The sequence below is a fragment of the Tamandua tetradactyla genome, chromosome 1, assembly GCF_023851605.1.
Source record: "Tamandua tetradactyla isolate mTamTet1 chromosome 1, mTamTet1.pri, whole genome shotgun sequence".
Classification (NCBI taxonomy): domain Eukaryota; kingdom Metazoa; phylum Chordata; class Mammalia; order Pilosa; family Myrmecophagidae; genus Tamandua; species Tamandua tetradactyla.
Window position 1 is genome coordinate 163,293,277 of NC_135327.1, and position 19,773 is coordinate 163,313,049.

Here is a 19,773-nt window from a genome sequence, read left to right on the forward strand (position 1 = left end):
GCAGTGTATTCCTCACGTATTTTGGGGCATTCTGGTTCGGTGCGTAAATATTTATGATTGTTATGTCTTCTTGTTTAATTGCTCCTTTTATTAGTATATAGTGTCCTTCTTTGTCTCTTTTAACTGTTTTGCATTTGAAGTCTAATTTGTTGGATATTAGTATAGCTACTCCTGCTCTTTTCTGGTTGTTATTTGCATGAAATATCTTTTCCCACCTTTCACTTTCAACCTATGTTTATTTTTGGGTCTAAGATATGTTTCCTGTAGACAGCATATAAAAGGATCCTGTTTTTTTAATCCATTCTGCCAATCTATGTCTTTTGATTGGGGAATTCAGTCCTTTAACATTTAGTGTTATTACTGTTTGGATAATATTTTCCTGTACCATTTTGCCTTTTGTATTATATATATCATATCTGATTTTCCTTCTTTCTACACTCTTCTCCATACCTCTCTCTTCTGTCGTTTTGTATCTGACTCTAGTGCTCCCTTTAGTATTTCTTGCAGAGCTGGTCTCTTGGTCACAAATTCTCTCAGTGACTTTTTGTCTGAGAATGTTTTAATTTCTCCCTCATTTTTGAAGGACAATTTTGCTGGATATAGGAGTCTTAGTTGGCAGTTTTTCTCTTTTAGTAATTTAAATATATCATCCCACTGTCTTCTAGCTTCCATGGTTTCTGCTGAGAAATCTACACATAGTCTTACTGGGTTTCCCTTGTATGTGATGGATTGTTTTTCTCTTGCTGCTTTCAAGATCCTCTCTTTCTCTTTGACCTCTGACATTCTAACTAGTAAGTGTCTTGGAGAACGCCTATTTGGGTCTAATCTCTTTGGGGTGTGCTGCACTTCTTGGACCTGTAATTTTAGGTCTTTCATAAGAGTTGGGAAATTTTCAGTGATAATTTCTTCCATTAGTTTTTCTCCTCCTTTTCCCTTCTTTTCTTCTGGGACACCCACAACACGTATATTTGTGCGCTTCATATTGTCATTCAGTTCCCTGATGCCCTGTCCAAATTTTTCCATTCTTTTCTGGAGAGTTTCTGTTTCTTTTTGGAATTCGGATGTTCCATCCTCCAAATCACTAATTCTATCTTCTGTCTCTTTAAATCTATTATTGTAGGTATCCATTGTTTTTTCAATCTTTTCTACTTTATCCTTCACTTCCCTAAGTTCTGTGATTTGTTTTTTCAGTTTTTCTATTTCTTCTTTTTGTTCAGCCCATGTCTTCTTCATGTCCTCCCTCAATTTATCGATTTCATTTTTGAAGAGGTTTTCCATTTCTGTTCGTATATTCAGGATTAGTTGTCTCAGCTCCTGTATCTCATTTGAACTACTGGTTTGTTCCTTTGACTGGGCCATATTCTCAATCTTCTGAGCGTGGGCTGTTTTCTTCTGCTGGCGTCTCGGCATTTAGTCAGATTTCCCTGGGTGTCGGACCCAACAAGGTTGTAAGATTTTTCTGTGAAATCTCTGGGTTCTGTTTTTCTTATCCTGCCCAGTAGGTGGCGCTCGTGACACACGTTTGTCTCACATGCTTGTAAGGGATCCCCCCGGTCACCGTTCTCCGCAGCCTGGGGATTTCCGATCCAATTCTCTCAGTTGGTACGGGGGGGCCGCGCGTGGTGGGGGCGTCAGCCGCCGCGGCTTGAGGGGACCCTGTGGCTCCTTTATTAATTCCCCTATTGGTGCTTGGTTGGACCCAGTCCCTGCCACTGTTGGAAATTCCCTCCTCTCCCTGGAGGGGTGTCGGTCACCGGCTGCCGCGGCCTGGGGAATTCGCCACCGGACCATAAAGCCACCCGCGGGGGAGGGGCGTCGGTCGCCGGCCTCAGCGGCCCGGGGAATTTGCCGCCGGTCCAGGAAGCCGCCCGCAAAAGAGGGGCGCCGGCCGACGCGGCTTGGAAAACTTGCCTCTCCGAGACTCTCAGCTGGCCCAGGAAGGAGGGAGGGAGGTGCTCCGGCCGCCACAGCTGCCGCTGCTCGGGAAATCACGCGCCGCTCGGGGATCTCACCGCAGCAGAGTCTCTCAGTCAGTGTAGCCAGTCCAGAGTGGGGTACGCTGTGTGTCCATTCCCTGCTGTGGCCCCGGGAGCTGTTCTGCACCATTTCTGTTCACCTAGTAGTTGCCCTGGAGGAGGAACTAAGACGCGCGCACCTTACTAAGCCGCCATCTTGGCCCCCTCTCCCTCCTGCTTTCTCTTGATTATAGTTTTCATGGAGCACCTTTTTCCAACCTTTCACTTTCAGTCTATTTGTATTCTTGGGTCTAAAATGAGTCTTTTGTAAACAGCTCATAGATGAATCATATTTCTTGATTTATTCTGCCAATAGGGATCTTTAAATTGGTAAAAAAAAACAATTGTATCATAAATATTCAAAGTTATTATTGTAAAAGAAGTTCTTGAATTTACCACCTTATCCTTTGTTTTTTATCTGTCAGATCTAGATATTCTTTTCCCTCTTCTTCTTTACATTAAACTTACTAGTACTCTTCAATTCTGTGATATCCTCCAGACCTCCCTCTACTGTTTTCTTTTCTTTTCTTTTTTTTGCTTCAGCTAGGAGAAGTTATTTTAGTGTTTCTTGTAGGGCCAGTCTCTTGCTGACAAATTCTCTCAGCCTTTGTCTGTCTGTGAAAATGTTAATGTCTCCCTCGATTTTGAAGTATAATTGGGTTAGATACAGAATTCTTGGCTGGAAGCCTTTCTCTTTCAGGATCTTAAATATATCATAACACTGTTTTGTTACCTCCATGGTGCCTATTGAGTAGTCTAAACTCAACAGTATTATGTAGTTTCTCTTGTATCTGGTGAGTCACTTTTCTCTTGCTTTCAGGCATTTCTCCTTCTCTTCAACATTTGACAGACTGATTAGTATGTCTCTTGGAGTAGGCATTTTTGAATTTATTCTATTTGGGGTTCATTGGGCTTCTTTGATTTGCATATTTATGTCTTTTATAAGGGTTGGGAATTTTCCCCCATTATTTGCTTAACTCATCGTCCCAGCCCTTTAACTCTTCTTTTCTCCTTCTGGGATACCAATGATTCTTATATTTGTGTGTTTCTTGTTGTCCATCATTTCCCTGAGAGGCAATTTGAATATCTCCATCTTTTTTGCCATTTGTTCTTTTGTGCATTCAAATTCAATTGCTATGTCCTCTAGTTTGCTTATTCTTTCTTCTGCATCTTCTAATCTGTTTGTGTGTGTTTCTAGTATATTTTTGATGGGTCTACAGTATCATTCATCTCTGTAATATCTGTTCTTTTTCTATTTATTCTTTCAAATTATTTATGTTGGTAGAGTCATTTTTTTTTCTTTCACTTGGGCAGGCTCCAGGAATTGGACTTGGGCCTCTGGCATCGCAAGCGAGAAGTCTGCCACTGAGCCACCATCCAGAATGTCTTTTTAATATTCTTTATGCCATTAGCTAACCTACTGAATTTATTTTTTAGAGTTGTATGAATATCTTTTTTTTTAGTGTTAATATTTTAAAATTTTATTTATTTCAAAGTATGCATAATGGAGTAGAAACTTAAATTGAAAATGTACCTGTTAGGGTGGCATTAGTTCAAATATATATATGGATTATTGTCAGACTGATCCAAATAATACAGAGTCAAATCTTTAAGATACAATTACAGAAAATACAGGGGAAAAGCCTAAAAATATCACAATAACTTTACAGAAATATTACAAAACATAAGATATTATTTCAAACATAGTAATTTCATATTGTCTTTATCTGAACAAAATGGAAAGTTGGAAAACAAAAGCTATTATAAATTACCAATGATGTCAACCTGCACAGCTATTTTGCTTTTAACAGTAAGTTAAAAAATTTAGAAAATCTAAAATGTTTGCCCTTTTAAAAGACCATGGAAATATTTTTACAGATACTTATTCTAAAGTTTTCCAATCTGTACAATCTTTAGACATTAAAATGTCCATATCTGAATAATTTTCTCCTTTCCATGTTTGCAATTGTCCTAAATTTCAGATGCAGAATAAAACTTCAGCAAGAAGACTCTCCCTGAAAAATACTGGCAAATTCTCAGCTTATAAACAATGGACATTTTCATTATCATGTTTATCTTCTGTACAATACTGTACAAAAGTTGCCTATAAATATTCAAACTTCTGTTTGTTGCTTGGATACTAGCTCTAAATATTATTGATAAAGATATTTGCAAACTTTCTGCAAAGCTCCTACTGTAACCACTAGAACTTTAAAAAAGTTTTGCATAGTTTTATTTCCTCCAGATCTATACAAGGTCTGATCCCCCACCCTTCTCACCCCTCAGCTTCCTCTGCACAAAAATAGTCTCCAAAGAGAAGTCCAGGATCTCTCACAAAAGTTTTCTTCTCAGCATTCTGTTTTCATGTGCGTGTGGATGGGACCGGTGTTCTCCTTTGCAGCTGTCATCTGCTGTGGGTGATGGGATGTTCTTTTTTTTTTACTTTATTTTTTTAGCATACTGGGGTTTTTCTCCAAGCCATTTCTTATTCTTTTCTTTTGTACCCCAACCCATTTTCCTTGTTTCTCTTTGAAAACATCTCCCCTCTTCAGTTTGCAGTCTGGTCTGCCTCACATGTGCGAGAGGGGCAGTGTGCAGGGAATGGCACTGGGCCGCTCTGGTAGTGCAGCACCTGTGAACTGTGCTGAGGTCGGTGGGCTCCGGCACCGAGGTGCTGGGGATCATGTCAGAGAGGTCCCCAGCCTGGCAGAGTGCCCTGGAGTGAGAGGAAGAGGTAACTACAGGGGCTGGAACTGGCCTTGGACTTGACCACCAAACCCACAGAGCCAAGCACCATACCAGGGGTGCCCTGCTGTGAGTAGGACACGCTGTAGGTGGGCGAGCCATTCATGCAGGTCTGCGAGCTGGTCATGGAGTTGAACCGCAGAGCACTCCCATCCGAGCGGTGCATGGGCTGCACCCGCGTGGTACTGCGTGGTACCATGCGGGTAGCTCAGCTGGTCCTGCATCATGCTGTAGCTGCCACTGCTCCAGCCGTTCATGTGTGCATAGCCGTCCATGTGCTGTACACACACGTGACCAGGCCCGTACCCAGCCTGACTCCACTTGCTATGCTGTTGCCTCCTGGGGCCGGCAGCCTATCGGCCAGCATGGACTTACCCCTCCTTATGAGCGTCTCGGTTTTCCGCCAGGCCGGTACTGATGACCTGGGTGCTCCTTCACGTGCAGCGCTCACAGTCGCCTGTCCTCATCAATAAACGGTCGCTTCTCTGTCTGGGGTAAAAGTTTCCACTCGGCACTCGGGCGCTTGCTGATCTCCAGAGCTGTGCATCGTGGGATTCTCCTGGGCAACCTTGCGCCACTGCCCGCGGGGCCACACCACGAAGGCGTTCGTGGGCCGCGTGACACGGTCAGGGCTGCTCTTCTGGCTGCTGCCCGCCACTGCCGCGAGGTGCCGCTGCCGCCACCCTGAGGTTTTCTGTGGGCCAGGAGGCTTCCGTCTCCATCATGGTGTACGGGTGGGCTCTATGTGGGGGCCCCCATGGGCAGGGGGAGAGGAGCAGGGGAGACGGGCAGGGGTGTTGGGAGTGCAGGGCTCCACAAGGAAAATTGGAGGATAATTTTGGGGAAAAAAGATAGGCAAACTGGAATCAGGATTACAAAGAATGCTTCCCTCCACCTCTGTGGATCCTGCCACTGCCACCAATGATTTTTATTATTTTTTGGGAAAGGCTTAAGCCTGGGGCTCAAATTTCTTTCCTGTTCTTTCTCTCTTTAGTCTTAAAGAGGTAGCAAACTACTTTCTCTCTTTTGCAAACACTCTCTTCTCTCTGTATGGACATCTTTGATTAGTTGTTCCAAAGTCTGCATCTGGTGTTTTAATTTGGTCATTAGGCTGGGCCTTATCTGCTGGCATCTTCATATGGTTTGTGATTTTCTGTTGCCTTCGTGGCATTTAATTATCTTGACAGGGTTACTCTGAAAGTTGATTTCCCTTGGTCAACTGAGGTTTGTATTCGCAGGATGGACAAGGCACTGTGCTGGTCTCTGGGGTTGTGGGGTGCAGTGCACAGGGTCAAGGGTGAGGCACAGAGGTGAAGGACAGTGTGGACAGGCCTCGCAGGCAGAGGCAGGGGACGCATTGGGACACGGACACAGAGCACGGTGGGAGGTTGATAGCAGGGGCTGTGCAGAGTGTGGGGCATGGAGGGGTGGGAACAAGATATGGGGGATGGTGGCCAGGAGGTGGGGCACAGGGGCACAGGGAGCAGATTATGGGGTACAGGGGCCAGGCCTCTTGGGTAGGCACACAGGCCATGGGGGGAGGGCAGGGCTCGGGTACATGCATGTGAGGAGTGCAGTTCTGTATGTGCGTGGTGTGCAGAGGTCAAGGTGCAGGGGTTGTGGGGGCAGGGAGTGGGTGCGTGGTTCATGAGGTGGGCAGAGTGCAGGTGCATGCATGGGCGGGGCACGGGGCCACGGCAGAGGTTTGCGGGGGTGGGTGAGGCAGGGGTGTGCATAGGCACGGAGCACTGGGGTGAGTTGGGTTAGGGTTTGTGCCTATGCAGGTCACAGGAGGGGCGGGGTATAGGGGTTGGGGGACAGGGCATGGGTGCATGGGTGATTGGGGGTCAGGATACAAGTATTGCGGGGTGGTATTCCCTGTCATGCATCTCTGAGTGCTCCCTGTTCATGCACCTCTGAGTGCTCCAGGCCTCCATTTGGAAAGGTGTACAGTAGGCTCAATCCACTAGTTGGATGGTCAGTATGAGCAGGGAAATGTTGTTCATTGACTTCCAAGTTCCCCGAGGAAGCTCTGGGCTGTAAAGCTGAGGGGTTGATGTCCTAAGCTAGTGTGGTAGTAGGCACTTTTCTGGGTACTGCCTCTTGTCCCTGGGTGGAGTCCCGATGGAGCCTACTTATCCGGTTCTCTGAGTCTCAATTCCTCAGCTTTTTCATTAAGGATCTCCCTATGTGCTGTAGAAGACCCTCTCAGGTCACTTGCACCCTGGAACTACTGTCCCAGTCATTTTTCCATCACCTCTCTAACTGTTCCTTATAGCAGGAGTGAACTCAGCCTATCCTATTCCACCATTTTCCCAGAATTCTCCCCAGCTCTCACTTTCTATTGGATCATTTCAACAGCACACAATCATTTTCCAGTACAGAACATCTTTCAACCAAACAAATTAAATCAGACTTCTTTCTTGACTCCATATGCTCTGCCAGAAATGGCCCCATGTGCTCCTTCTCATAGAAGAACCTCTTAAAATAGCTTTTTATCCTCATTATGTCACTTTCATTACACTCTATGCCATCTCTTTATTTGCCTTCAGGAACAAATATTCCATCCTCAGTATGTTCTGTGACTTTGTCATAAAATAATTTCAATCAATAAATTAATAAATCCCAGTTGAGTTCCTACCAGGTACTTGGTTACAGGCATAAATCAGATAAAATATTCATGCTTTTCTCCAGGGGGAGACACAATATAAAATAAACAAACGAGAAACATGTCAGTCCAAGAATTAAAAGTGATGTGACAGAAAATATCTGCTTTAGATTGGTTTATCTAAACTGAAGATTTGCTCCGAGGAATTGATGTTTTGGGGATTATTATGGGTATGGGATTGAGAAAAACAAAGTCCAAAATTCTCACCCTGCCTTACAAAGCCTTACAGTTCTTCCCATGAGCGGCCTGTGGGACCTTGTCTTATTCCTCTCTCCCCATGGCCCACTACTATTCAGCCACCCTGGATTTCAGGTAGTTCCTCAATCTCATTCTCACTGCTGCATGGCTTTTCTACTGCCTGCAGACTTCTTTGCTCTTACCTTTGTATAGCTGGATCCTTGGCATTGAGAATTTTAACCTCTATTACACAACCCTCTCTGTCCCATTATTGTAGCCCCCTCAAAACAGGTTTTCTGAATGAACGCGCCATATACTTGATGCTGTGATAAGGCAAAAAACCTAAGTCCCCTAAGACATTATGAATAAGGTGTAAGTGGGAGGAAAAGATGCTTTTAAGGAGCACCAGAAGAAGCCCAGATCAGCTTCATTTGAATTTCTCAGGCTAACTTAGTTATTTCTATTAGAGATTGGTGCTTTCCAAGTTCGAATCAGTTAAAGACCTCTTCTAAACTTAATTAAACTAATTTCCAGAATTTGAAACATAAAAATGCCAGCAAAAACAGTTTTATTATTCTTTTTTTTTTCTATTTATTTTTATATGGAACGCTTCACGAATTTGTGTGCCATCTTTGTGCAGAGGCCATGGTAATGTTCTCTGTATCGTCCCAATTTTAGTATATGTGCTGTCGAACCAAGCATGTTTTTTTGTATGAGCAGGCACCAGGAAAGGAAGCCAGGTCTCCAGCATGGCAGGCAAGAACTCTGCCTGCTGAGTCACCATGGCCCACCCTATTATTTTTTATTACAGTGAGGTGGTCATTAACTGGTTTTCCATCTATAGCCTACTCACTAAAGCATTCTGAGTTATGGTGCAGAATTGTGGTATCTGCACTACATCATCACAGAACCAAAATACATGGACACAGAATAGGTTATAATTCCAACAACTGAAATGGACCACGCACTAACTATGTCCTAAATAATACTTTGTGATGATACACAAGCTTTTCTTGGACATGATGTCTAAACATATTGCTGCCTATTAATGTACCTTACCCCTGCATGCTGGATTTTGTTTGTACTACAGCAGCGATTCTGCTATGGTTTGCATCAGGACGATTATTCAGAAAAGCACACACTGATCCTGACACAGTTGACACAAAGCTAGCCGAACTCAACTTCAGAATATAAAACCACATAATTCTGCAAATAAAAGTATGCTCCCTTGGGAGTAAGAAAATAAAAAAAAAGTTTTCACTTGGCTTACTGTGGTCTTGAAGCTTCAGCCTGGTCCGTCTGCAGTTTTTCTCCTCCTTCCACCTCCATGGTACAGTAAACAATTCGATTGGGTGCAACTGACTTCAAACCCTGCACTTCCATTATGACAATCTAAAGATAAAACGATTTTAAAAATAGGTAAACACTGTGGATATAATTTACACCACTGAATTATATGTTTGAATGTGGTTAATAGGGTTTGAAATTTTAGACTATATGGATGTTACCAGAATAAAAAACTAAACAAAATAGAAGAAGAATGTAAGCATAGCAAACCTTAATGTAAACTATGGTCTATAGATAATAGTATAATCAAAATAGTACTGTTTCATCAATTCGAACAATATATTTCCACATTAATGCAAAGTATTAGTAATAGGGAAAACTGGGGGCATGTAATATGGGAACTATGTATTTCCTGAAAGATTTTTCTGTAAATCTACACCTACAACTTCACACACACACAAAAATGTCAATCTGGCAAAATTTACCAATAGAAGAGACAGCAGCATGAACTGCAACAAGGACGACAACTTGATAAAATTATTTGGTAACATCAATGATATTTCTTTTTCCTTCTTTATAATTCATCTCTATTCATTGAAGGTAATAGCAGATAACATTCTGAGGAAGATGGTCTCTCAAGAAATACCTCCTGCAGCTGCTAAATGAAAGTAAGGCTCAAGTCTCTAAATGAGCTCTAGTGAGTTAAGTGAAATTTAAACTCAGACCCTTAAAAAAGTACTGCAAGTCTTCATGAAATAAGTCAGAATCATAAATGAAAGCTCAGTGAATGTGATAAGAGGAGCATATATTGAGTTCCATATAAAGTGATGTCATTTTTATTACCAGTAGATGGTATCACCATCACATCAACTCACTGCTATCAATATGCTATATCATCAGAAAGTTTCTATATTTATTTATTTTAGATGATTACTGCTATTTATAAAGGATTTTAATGGCCCTTTGCCTCTGTATATCCTATTATCAAAATAATATAGAAAATATAAAGCTACAAAACATCTTAATACTAACTTGATAAGGAAAAATAATTTTCCCACCCATTAAAGATATGTATTAATTTAAAACAGTACACTGGGAAAGGGCAGGATAACTAGATATTACTGTATGTATATATAACTTCTGGGGGAAAGGGAAATGTTTTAAAATGTGTTCTTTGTGTTTGTATAAAACACTGCCAATTTTATATTGTATGAAGTCATGACATTCTCATTGCATGCGAATATTATTTGCTGTAGAGCTTTTCTCCAGTCAAACTTATATCATGAACTTCTTTAAATTCTTAAAATTTAATTTATAAAAATAGATTTGATGGTATTTTTATACAAATGTATATTAATTTCTTTACTGATTTCATGTTGTATTTTTATGAACAAGTTTAGAAGCATCCACAGCATGTAGCTATTAAAGTCTGGACCACAAATAACATCAGTATCATTTACTGATCATTTAATACTTTATTAGAGACATATTTTTCATAGTCATATTATGAGTCTTTAGGCAAAAAGCCTCAAAAATATTTTAAAAGAACTATTCTTCCTTTCAGTCTGGTTCAACAGAAGGGTTATTTTTGTAAATATGAGAGAAGGTTTTTTTTCCCTCTCATAAAATATATGGGAAACTGATCAAAATAGAGAAGGTCAAATTCAAAACCATTTCTCTTCTTCTACCAGGCCTTTTGTCAATTTGCCCCAGGAAAATGCAAACACAAACACAAATATATGAATAAAAATAAGGACTTAACTGAAAAGAGACAAAGGGAAATAACTGGGAATTAACAGATAAAAATAACACATTTCAAACTGCTCTAATACTCAAGGAAACTGGGGTGAAATACTAAATATATATATATATATATATATATATATATATATGTATTTTGTTTTGCATGGGCAGGCTCCAAAAATCGAACCCGGGTCTCTGGCATGGCAGGCGAGCACTCTGCCACTGAGCCACTATTGCACTGCCTGAAATCAAGATTTAGTAAACTAAGCCAAAGAACTTACACATTCTTAATGAATTTGGTTTATAAGCAGTATTAAAACTGACCACCATGTCTCTGACAACTTCTTTCTTAACATGATAATGTAAGTTTTGAAGGTCACTTAAAACACTTGAAAAAAGAGTTGCATTCCACAGTGTAAATCTAGAAATTTGATGCCATTGCTTCACATTTCAGAAGAGATTGTTTGTACTGCAACTTTTCTGCAACGCGTTTAAGCACCAAAGTACAAGAGAGAAGAACGCAAGCATTTACTTGACACTACTCCTGTCACCTCTACTCAAAGCTACTGTCAACAGGACCTCCAAAAACATACAACCTGTGCCTCGTCATTCTGCTCCTCAAAACAATACTCCCATCTGTGCCAGGAATGTCTTATTCTACAGAATTGCTACTTTCAAAAGATGCAACTTCTATTATGAATTCATATGTATAAATAAAACAACACAATTTTAGAGATCTCATTTCCAAAAGGGGAGAAAACAGCTAGTCTTGTTCATTAATTATAAAAACAGCCAGGAACTCAACCAAATTAATTTCAGGTAACTGTTTCAACCAATTTCCACAAAAACATGCTAATGAAATGACAGAAAATATAACCGGTCTGTGTTTCATCTTCTCTTCCCCAATTTCTTTGTTACTGAAGTAATAATGGATAAAACAGTTATCCTAGAAACAAAAAGAAGGGAGGCATGTACAAAATATGAAACTATACAATATTCTTCTGAATGATGCACTGACCACAAAGTTCTGTAATATTGTTAGGTAAAATAAAACAGCTGCCCATATTGGGCATCATCAGGAAGAAGGGGTTTTCTGACAAAATGGAACATATCCTACAGGGTTGCTGATAAGCAGCACCTGGTGATAAAACTAGTTTCAGCCCAGTAGAGATAGATAAGCAGATTGGACAAGCCTATAGTACTCATCAATGTCTATTTGCCCCCTACCCTGTAAGACCCTGTATGTAAAATGGAAACGTTAAGTCCGCAAATCAGAACATTGCTTCACTTGCTTCCACTTTTGCCCAAATGGAGCTTTTCCTGTCCACTCCACCAGTGGCTTATCCTTCTATTTTCTGAACAGGATGCTGTAAGATTCATGAATCACTCAATAAAGCTGTGAGATCCTAAACTGTATGAAAAGTTTTTCTTTTATCCACACATAGGTAATGTGTATGTTGTGAGAAAATGATGCTGAGCGTAAGGTGAAAATAGAGACTATATGTCAATGAAAACAAGTGTGAAAGAATAACTATTCACAACACAGACACCATTCCCCTTACAGTATACAGACCCATAATGTCATAGATGAATATTTGTTTTTCTATCTTTACTTGAATATTTGCTTTTTAACAAATGATTGTATGGCTTAGTATATTATAGGTTAGCTTGTCTCTCGCTTTAGCATTCTCTCTCAAGGTTTCATAAGTGGGGAGACCTAAAAGTAATGTATGATTAACTGCTGTTTTTCAATGCCATCAAAGTTCCTAACTGAATAAATATTGAGTCAACTGTGTGTCTGGCATTGTTTTAAGGTTTTGTGATACATCAGTAAACAAAAAAAAGGGAGGGGGGCAGGGAAAGAGGAATAAAAAAAGATGCTACTTTCCTGGAGTGTACATTCTAGTAGAGAAAGGCAGATAATAAATAATAAAAACCTGTACTGGGTGGGCAATGGCAGTGCAGCGGCAGAGTTCTCACCTGCCATGGTGGACACCTGGGTTCGATTCCTGGTGCCTGCACATGCCAAAAACAAAACAAAACAAAAAAACAAACCTGGATTATATGTTTGGTGATAAATGCTGTGGCAAAAATAGTTTGGTGAGGGGATGAGATATAGGGGAGGGGAAGCGATATCTGAGCACAAGTTTTCCACTTTATGCTTTAGATGGAGTCTTCAGGTCTTTGAAAAGCTTCCTTCTCTACTCTAACAACTCAAAGCCCGAATAATAGAAAGTGAGAGCTTTAGGTTAAAGACTAACTGCTTGTCTTTCAGAGTTTCCACAACCTGAAATCTGGGGTCTGAGGGACAAGGTTAGGTTTATGGGCAAAGGGTAATTACTCAGCTTAGCTAGGCTGATACCACTGGCCTGTGGCTAGAGGAGCACCTAGTCTAGTCTCTCGAGTATCCTGTAGATAAGCATTGTGATGTCTGCACTTGACATGATTTAATTTTGTTGCTGGACCTATAATTCCTACTCAAAATACTCTGGGCACCAGAGAATAGATGCGTAGTATGCTATGTTGGGAAAATATCTGCCTCATATATGCATAGCAACAGAGATGCCCATACAATTTTACAAATTCACAAGCTTCTCAGACCATGAAAAATGGAATTTTAGATCATATTCTCATCCTAAGACTATTTTATTGCCCATATTTAAAATACTGACAAAGTCCAGAATAACAATGCACAGTGTCACTTAAACACTGACTAACCAGCATGATGTCGTTATCAAAAAAGAAAATATAATTCAAAGGAAGCTAATTATTTACAATGGTTTAAGAGTTTTAAACCAGAGAGAAAAAAGAAAATATTTTGAACTGTTATCAGTTCTGAATGTTTAAAGATAGTGATAGTAGATTTATACATTAAAAAAGTAATTTGCTCTACAATTTACATTTTTTTTACTATTAGTGAATTTAAATGTCAAACTCTTATAATAAACAGTTATACCATAATGAAATAACTGATTTCGTTTTAAGTCAAAACAATGAAAAGAAAAAAGATCTGATGCTCTCTCACTTCAGTCACTAGGAGACCCGAGGCAGGAATAGGTTTTGAGGCTGAAGAGACTGAAGAGAAACCCAGAGCACAGTCATTCAGCAAAGTGCTTCGGTAAATGCAGAACTGAGCCCTGAGTCTAAAAAAGCCTCTTATTTCTACTCTTAACACTATTTAATCTATTAACTTCAAAGAGAATGAGAAGGGGTTCTCTTATTCCAGTGTTTTAGTTTATCTTACAGTTCCAAAGACAGAGGGAAAAAGAACAAAAGTAGAGAAATGCTTTTTCTGCCATAAACTAAAACTAGTCAAGGGCAAGTAACATCAACAAAGAAATTTAAAACTACCACCTAAGACTCCATGTACTTTCCTTTGTCGAGCTATAAGCTCAAAGAGCAGTATCAGGAATCAACAGAGAGACAAAATATGTAAGGAGGAAGTTTCAAGCTTCAAGTAATATCTGAGAAAGCCGTAAAATTAAGCTAGACTGCATAATTACTAATATTTACATATAGAATAGAAATTATGAAAGAAAAAAAGGTGGTGTTAAAGTGCAGGGGGGACTGAAAGGTTTAGGGGACGCCAATGCTTAGGGGACACCTAAGCGTTATAATGTCATCATCTCTTGCTTCAAATACTTTCTTCTAGGAATTAAATATGGCTGTGTTACGTGTGTGTGTGTTTCATATACACCAATATACATATACACACACACACATAGATTAGCAATGAAGAAATACAGTCATGTGAAAGATCAACAGGTAGCCGTGGCAAGACTCAGTATCAGTATCTTTCATTCCCAATGACTTATATGAGAAAGGATGAAAGTACGGAGTTTGGGGCTAGCATAATTTTAAATGCATGATATTTATTCTTGCTCTTTGCAATATCTACTAAGCCTATAATAAAACTGGAAGTCCTCAAAAGGAGGCATTCTTTATTCTTCTTTTTTATCATCTACAGTACCCAATATTGTGCAGTGCAGTTCTCTTAATTCATTTGATTCTAGAAAGATGATCTGATAGGTGAAATAGGTTGAAAACAAGGTTAACAAAAAGCTGGAAAGGAGGTCCCAAATTGAAAAGAATTCAATTAAATCTTTAAGAGATAACTCCACCAAAGGTGTGTTTCAATATTTACTTTTGTAAGGAACTTACACTACTGAAGTTGGCATAAAGAAGACTTGCTCCAATATATTTAGTATTTTATCATTAAACCCTAATACTGCTGTTATGTTTAATGGATAATTTATATTCATTTGCTCAGATAACACTGGTTGTCTAGCATATTAAGAATAATTTAACTTCTACAATATATATTGCACTACTTAAATTCTAAAGGTTATCACAAAGGTCAGCAGAAATGATTTTGCAGCTTCATTTATGCTGTCAGAGCACAGGCTAAAGCCACTTACCTCTAAGGTGAATGACAGCACTACGTCGGACTTTGACAGCTGAATCTCATTCTCATCTCCAAGGTCCAAAAACGCAGAATTTTGTGAACGCTTTAACTTCTGCAGTTTAAATTCTGGACCACCTTTCGATACTGGAAGACTTTCCAAATTGGCCATTAGCAAATTCACTGAAGACCGCAACTCTTCTATATACATACTCTCCATTTCTTTTGCTATAAACCTAGGGAATTTTCTTTCCTTGAAAATAATTTAAAAAAACAAAAAAAGTTACTAACATAAATCACATTTCAATATTATCATAAATTACTACATGATGTATACACTTGACTGTCTTAGAAATTGTGACTCTCAATATAATGTATCTACTTTATAATAAAGTCTCCAGGCTGTAAAAGCCTCAGCCTTTGGCAATTTTGATTATATCTGAAGGTATCTTATATATCTTCTATTGAGGAGTGTTGTGATATAAAATAAGCAACACTAAACACAATTTCACATTAACCTTATTTTTGAAAGTGTATTTGCTTAAAGGAAAAACACACTCTGAAAACATACATGTAAGATGTTTAAGTACATAGGTGTCAAGAGGAACCTTAACTAGTCACCGTGAGCCTTGAAATAAATCAGGTAACTGATATGTAAGAAAAATGTTCAGGATACACTGTTTTTGTCTGTTAGGAAACAAACATTTTCACATTATCAGTCTCTTTTACTACAGATGCGCAGTGCTGGGAAGGTATGTCTTTTTATAAGCAAGCATTCAAATTAAAAAACCCCATATTATTGAAAGTAATATGGCCATATTTCTTAAATTAGCCCTTTTTTACTTCACATATATGTGTCAAGATCCCTTATGACCACTCATTCAGCTTCTCACAAAAAGTTCAGGAAAAATTTAAGTATAAAGCACAAGGCCAATTTATGATAACAGCTGTAAGTGAAAAAGTGTTTAACAATATAAATTTGGACTATTCTGTTTCTTACTGAATTACCTGAGTATTGCCATTTAGTCCTCTCTGTTTGTACTCAGACTCCTGTTACTTTCCCTCAGCTAAAAGAATATGCCAAATATTGATAGTTAGATAGATAGGGAGAGACATTGCCAAATTGCCCTTAAAAACATTATAACCAATTTATATTTCCACAAATAGAAAACGAGTTACTAATTCCCTCATATACTTGATCGCTGTCAACCTGGATCTCTTAAGGTAGGGGATATACAGCTTTGCAATGCCAGGGACAGTATAAAATGAGTGTTACATATAAAATTGGTTGTGCCACAAAAGCCTAAATTAGTCATCTTTCAAATGATTACCTAATGCTTCAGAAAATCACCACCTCAACTGCTGTTTTCCCTTTGCATCAATCAAAATATAACCCAATAAATCTGTGCATCCAGTATGACTGGAACAGGTCCAAAATGCTCTTGTCAAACCCGCAGCTAGTCTCTGACTCATTTGCAACAGTTCATTCATGGATGGAAAGGAACATCTGGCAACACCTGACAATCAGTCCCAGAATCCCAGGTCTCCTGTTTTCTTCCCCCCCAATTACTTTCATATATTTATTTAAATACAATCAATCTTAAAAATCGCATATATATTAGCATAGAAACATTAAATATAATATCTACATTACTCATTAGCTTTCCCAAGGAAAATTCTTAGTTATCCTTTTCAACATCCCTCTATAGATGGAATCAACATCCTAAAACTGTAATACTGCAGCCTCAGGAGAAATATACAACTATCCAGCCATAGAATGTACCTTGGTTTTCTTTGGCTTATATATGTATACACATATATATAGTTTTAGAAAATATTTTCAATTTAAAAAAAGTAAAATAAGCCAGTAAAACTTACTTTTACAGTTGCGTAAAAAAAAAAAAAAAGGCATCCAAAATTTAGAAATAAGACAAGGTGACAGGACAGGTCCTTTCAGTGTCTTGGGGTGATGGTGGGGGCAAGACAAAAGCCATCCAAAGATTTAGTTCAACTTATTGTTTACTATTGATTAAAAGCCCCAGACAGTAAAATTACATGTTACCTTGTAGAATTTTGTATGGAAAAGTTGTAAATACTGTGCATCTGCGATTAAGATAACCCAAAGATTACAGTTTAAAGCCTTTTAGGAAATGAACCTGTTTTGTTTATAATCCAGGAATCTTATCTTAACATTGCTAAAAAACATCAAGTTTCTCAAATGCTCTTTGGACTAGTTTTAACATCTAACTGGTTCTCTCATTAACATGAATTGAATAAAGTCTTCAGTGTTTTTTCATATTTCTATGAGTTATGATTTTGTCTTTTAAAATATATTTTAGTCCTACTTTTTAATTTGTAATATTTGTATTGGCATATCTTCATACATAAACTATCCTTCCAAAGTATACAATCAATGACTCACAATGTAATCACATAGTAGTGTATTCAACACCATGATTACTTTTAGAACATGTGCATCATTCTAGAAAAAGAAATACAAAGAAGAAAGAAAAAAACTCATACACCCCATATCCCTTACCCCTCCCTCTCATTGACCACTAGTATTTCAATCTACCCAATTATTTTTCACCTCTTATCCCCCTCCATTATTTATTTATTTTTTTATCCTTATTTTTTTACTCATCTGTCCATATTTGGATAAAAGCATCAGACGTAAGGTTTTCACAACCACACAGTCACATTGTTAAAGCTATATACTTATATAATCATCTCCAAAAATCAAGGCTACTGGAATACAGTTCAATAGTTTCAGGTACTTTCCTCCAGCCACTCCAATACACCATAAACTAAAAAGGGATATCTATGCAATGCATAAGAATAATCTCCAGGATAACCTCTCGACTCTGAAATCTCTCAGTCACTGAAACTTTATTTTGTCTAATTTCTCTCTCCCTCATTTTGGTCAAGATGTCTTTCTCAACCCCTTGATGCCAGGTTCTGGCTCATCCCCGGAGTCCTAGCCACACTGCCAAGGAGATTTACACCCCTGGGAGTCATGTTCCATGTAGAGGGGGCGGCAGTGAGTTCACCTGCTGATTTGGCTTAGAGAGAGAGTTCACATCTGAGGCACAAAAGAGGGTCTCTATGGGTCTCTCTGACTCTTAGGCTTAATTATAAGTAGGCTTAACATCTCCTTTGCATGAATAAGTTTCACATGGTAAACCCCAAGATCAAGGGCTCAGCCTATTGAACTGGTTGTCCCCAGTGCTTACAAGAATATCAGGAATTTCCCAGATGGGAAAGTTCAATTTTTACTCCTTTCCCCTCAGTCTCCCGAGGGGACTTTGCAAATACTTTCTCATTCTCTGTCGAAATTACTTTGGAATATATCAGTGTATCACACTAACCTGTAAAAACCACCAAGATCTCACACCCCATTCAAGATTCTGTGTAATTCAAATAAACTGATCATTCAAGTTAAATTACCCAAAATATAAATTTTGCACCAAATAAACATTTCTCCCTTAGGTATTACACAAAAGTTGAAATTTTAAAATATGGACCATATCATTCATTACCCTGTATTCTGATCTACCTTAGTCCTATCTAAATCAGCTTCATTCATATTTCTAGTAAAAGTCTGACTACTTTTTCAACTTTTTAAACAGCAGTTATATGGGTAACTTGACTTTCATAGCTTCAGTACTCTAATTCTGAGTCCCAGGTGTCACATAAATAATCAAAGTTTTAGGGAATGACCAGGTTATACATAAAAAAGCTAAGTAGCTCAGAATTTACAGGTAACAGTTACAACTCCTGAATATATGTAAATTTTGTAAGAGCTTATAATTAGGACCCTTTACAATAAGCCCCGACCTGACAACCCATACTCTTGACTTCAGTTCTCCAAGTCTGAATATTTTCGGTAGTCCATATGAGTGAAGCATGATAATATTTGTCTTTTTATTTCTGACATTTCATTCAACATACTGTCCTCAAGATTCATTCACCTAGTTGCATGCCTCACAACTTCATTCCTTCTTGTGGCTGCTCTGTATAGTCTGTTGTATGTATAAACCACAGTTTCCTCTTCCATTCCACAGTCAAATCACGAACACTGCCACCATAAATACCAGTATACAAATGTCATTTCATATCCCCACTTTCAGTTCCTCCAGGCATATACCCAGGAACCGAGTTTCAGGATCCTATGGCAACTCCATCCCTAGTCTCCTGTGGAACTACCACACTGCCCTCCTAGGGGATGCACCTCTCAGCTTCCCTACTAACAGTGAATAGGTACATCTCTTTCTCCACATTTTATCTTGCACTTATTTCTCTCTGTTCATTTTTAAACAGTTTTATGCACACATCATACAATCCAACCTAAGTAAATAGCCACACCTTTGACACTATAATCTATATGAAATTTCCTTTTTTTCTGCAAAGAATCCATACCTCTCCCCCAAATACCCTGCTTGCTGACATTTAGTTTTGGCATAATGCCTTTGTTACGTTCAGTGGAAGCATATTACAATGTCACTGTTGACTATGGATCCTAGTCCACATTGATTGTATTTTTTCCCATACACCATCTGTTTTAGTTTGTTAAACTGCTGAAATGCTTATACCAGAAATGGAATGGCTTTTCAAAAGGGAATTTACTGGGTTGCAAGTTTATATTTTAAGGCTATGAAAATGTTCAAATTAAGGCACCAACAAGAGTTTACCTTCACTCAAGAAAGGCTGATGCCGTCCAGAACAGTTTTGTCAGT

General features: G+C 38.8%; 1 protein-coding gene, 1 non-coding gene and 1 pseudogene across 16 annotated transcripts in view; all 3 read right to left on the reverse strand.

Moving 5' to 3' along the window:
- Positions 1-19,773, reverse strand: part of CADPS2 (calcium dependent secretion activator 2) — a 617,203-nt gene that overhangs the window by 331,456 nt on the left and 265,974 nt on the right. For all 15 annotated transcript variants that reach the window (XM_077120033.1, XM_077119365.1, XM_077119348.1 and 12 more), the window contains 2 exons: positions 15,054-15,290; positions 8,876-8,997 (listed from right to left, as the gene is read on the reverse strand). In XM_077120033.1, coding sequence (XP_076976148.1) covers positions 8,876-8,997; positions 15,054-15,290 — 359 coding nt within the window. The remainder of the gene's footprint in view (positions 1-8,875; positions 8,998-15,053; positions 15,291-19,773) is intronic.
- LOC143687141 (transcription factor SOX-2-like) lies at positions 4,246-5,485 on the reverse strand (annotated as a pseudogene).
- LOC143653484 (U6 spliceosomal RNA) lies at positions 8,201-8,307 on the reverse strand. The gene has a single exon (XR_013161314.1). It is a non-coding gene; the product is annotated as a U6 spliceosomal RNA (small nuclear RNA).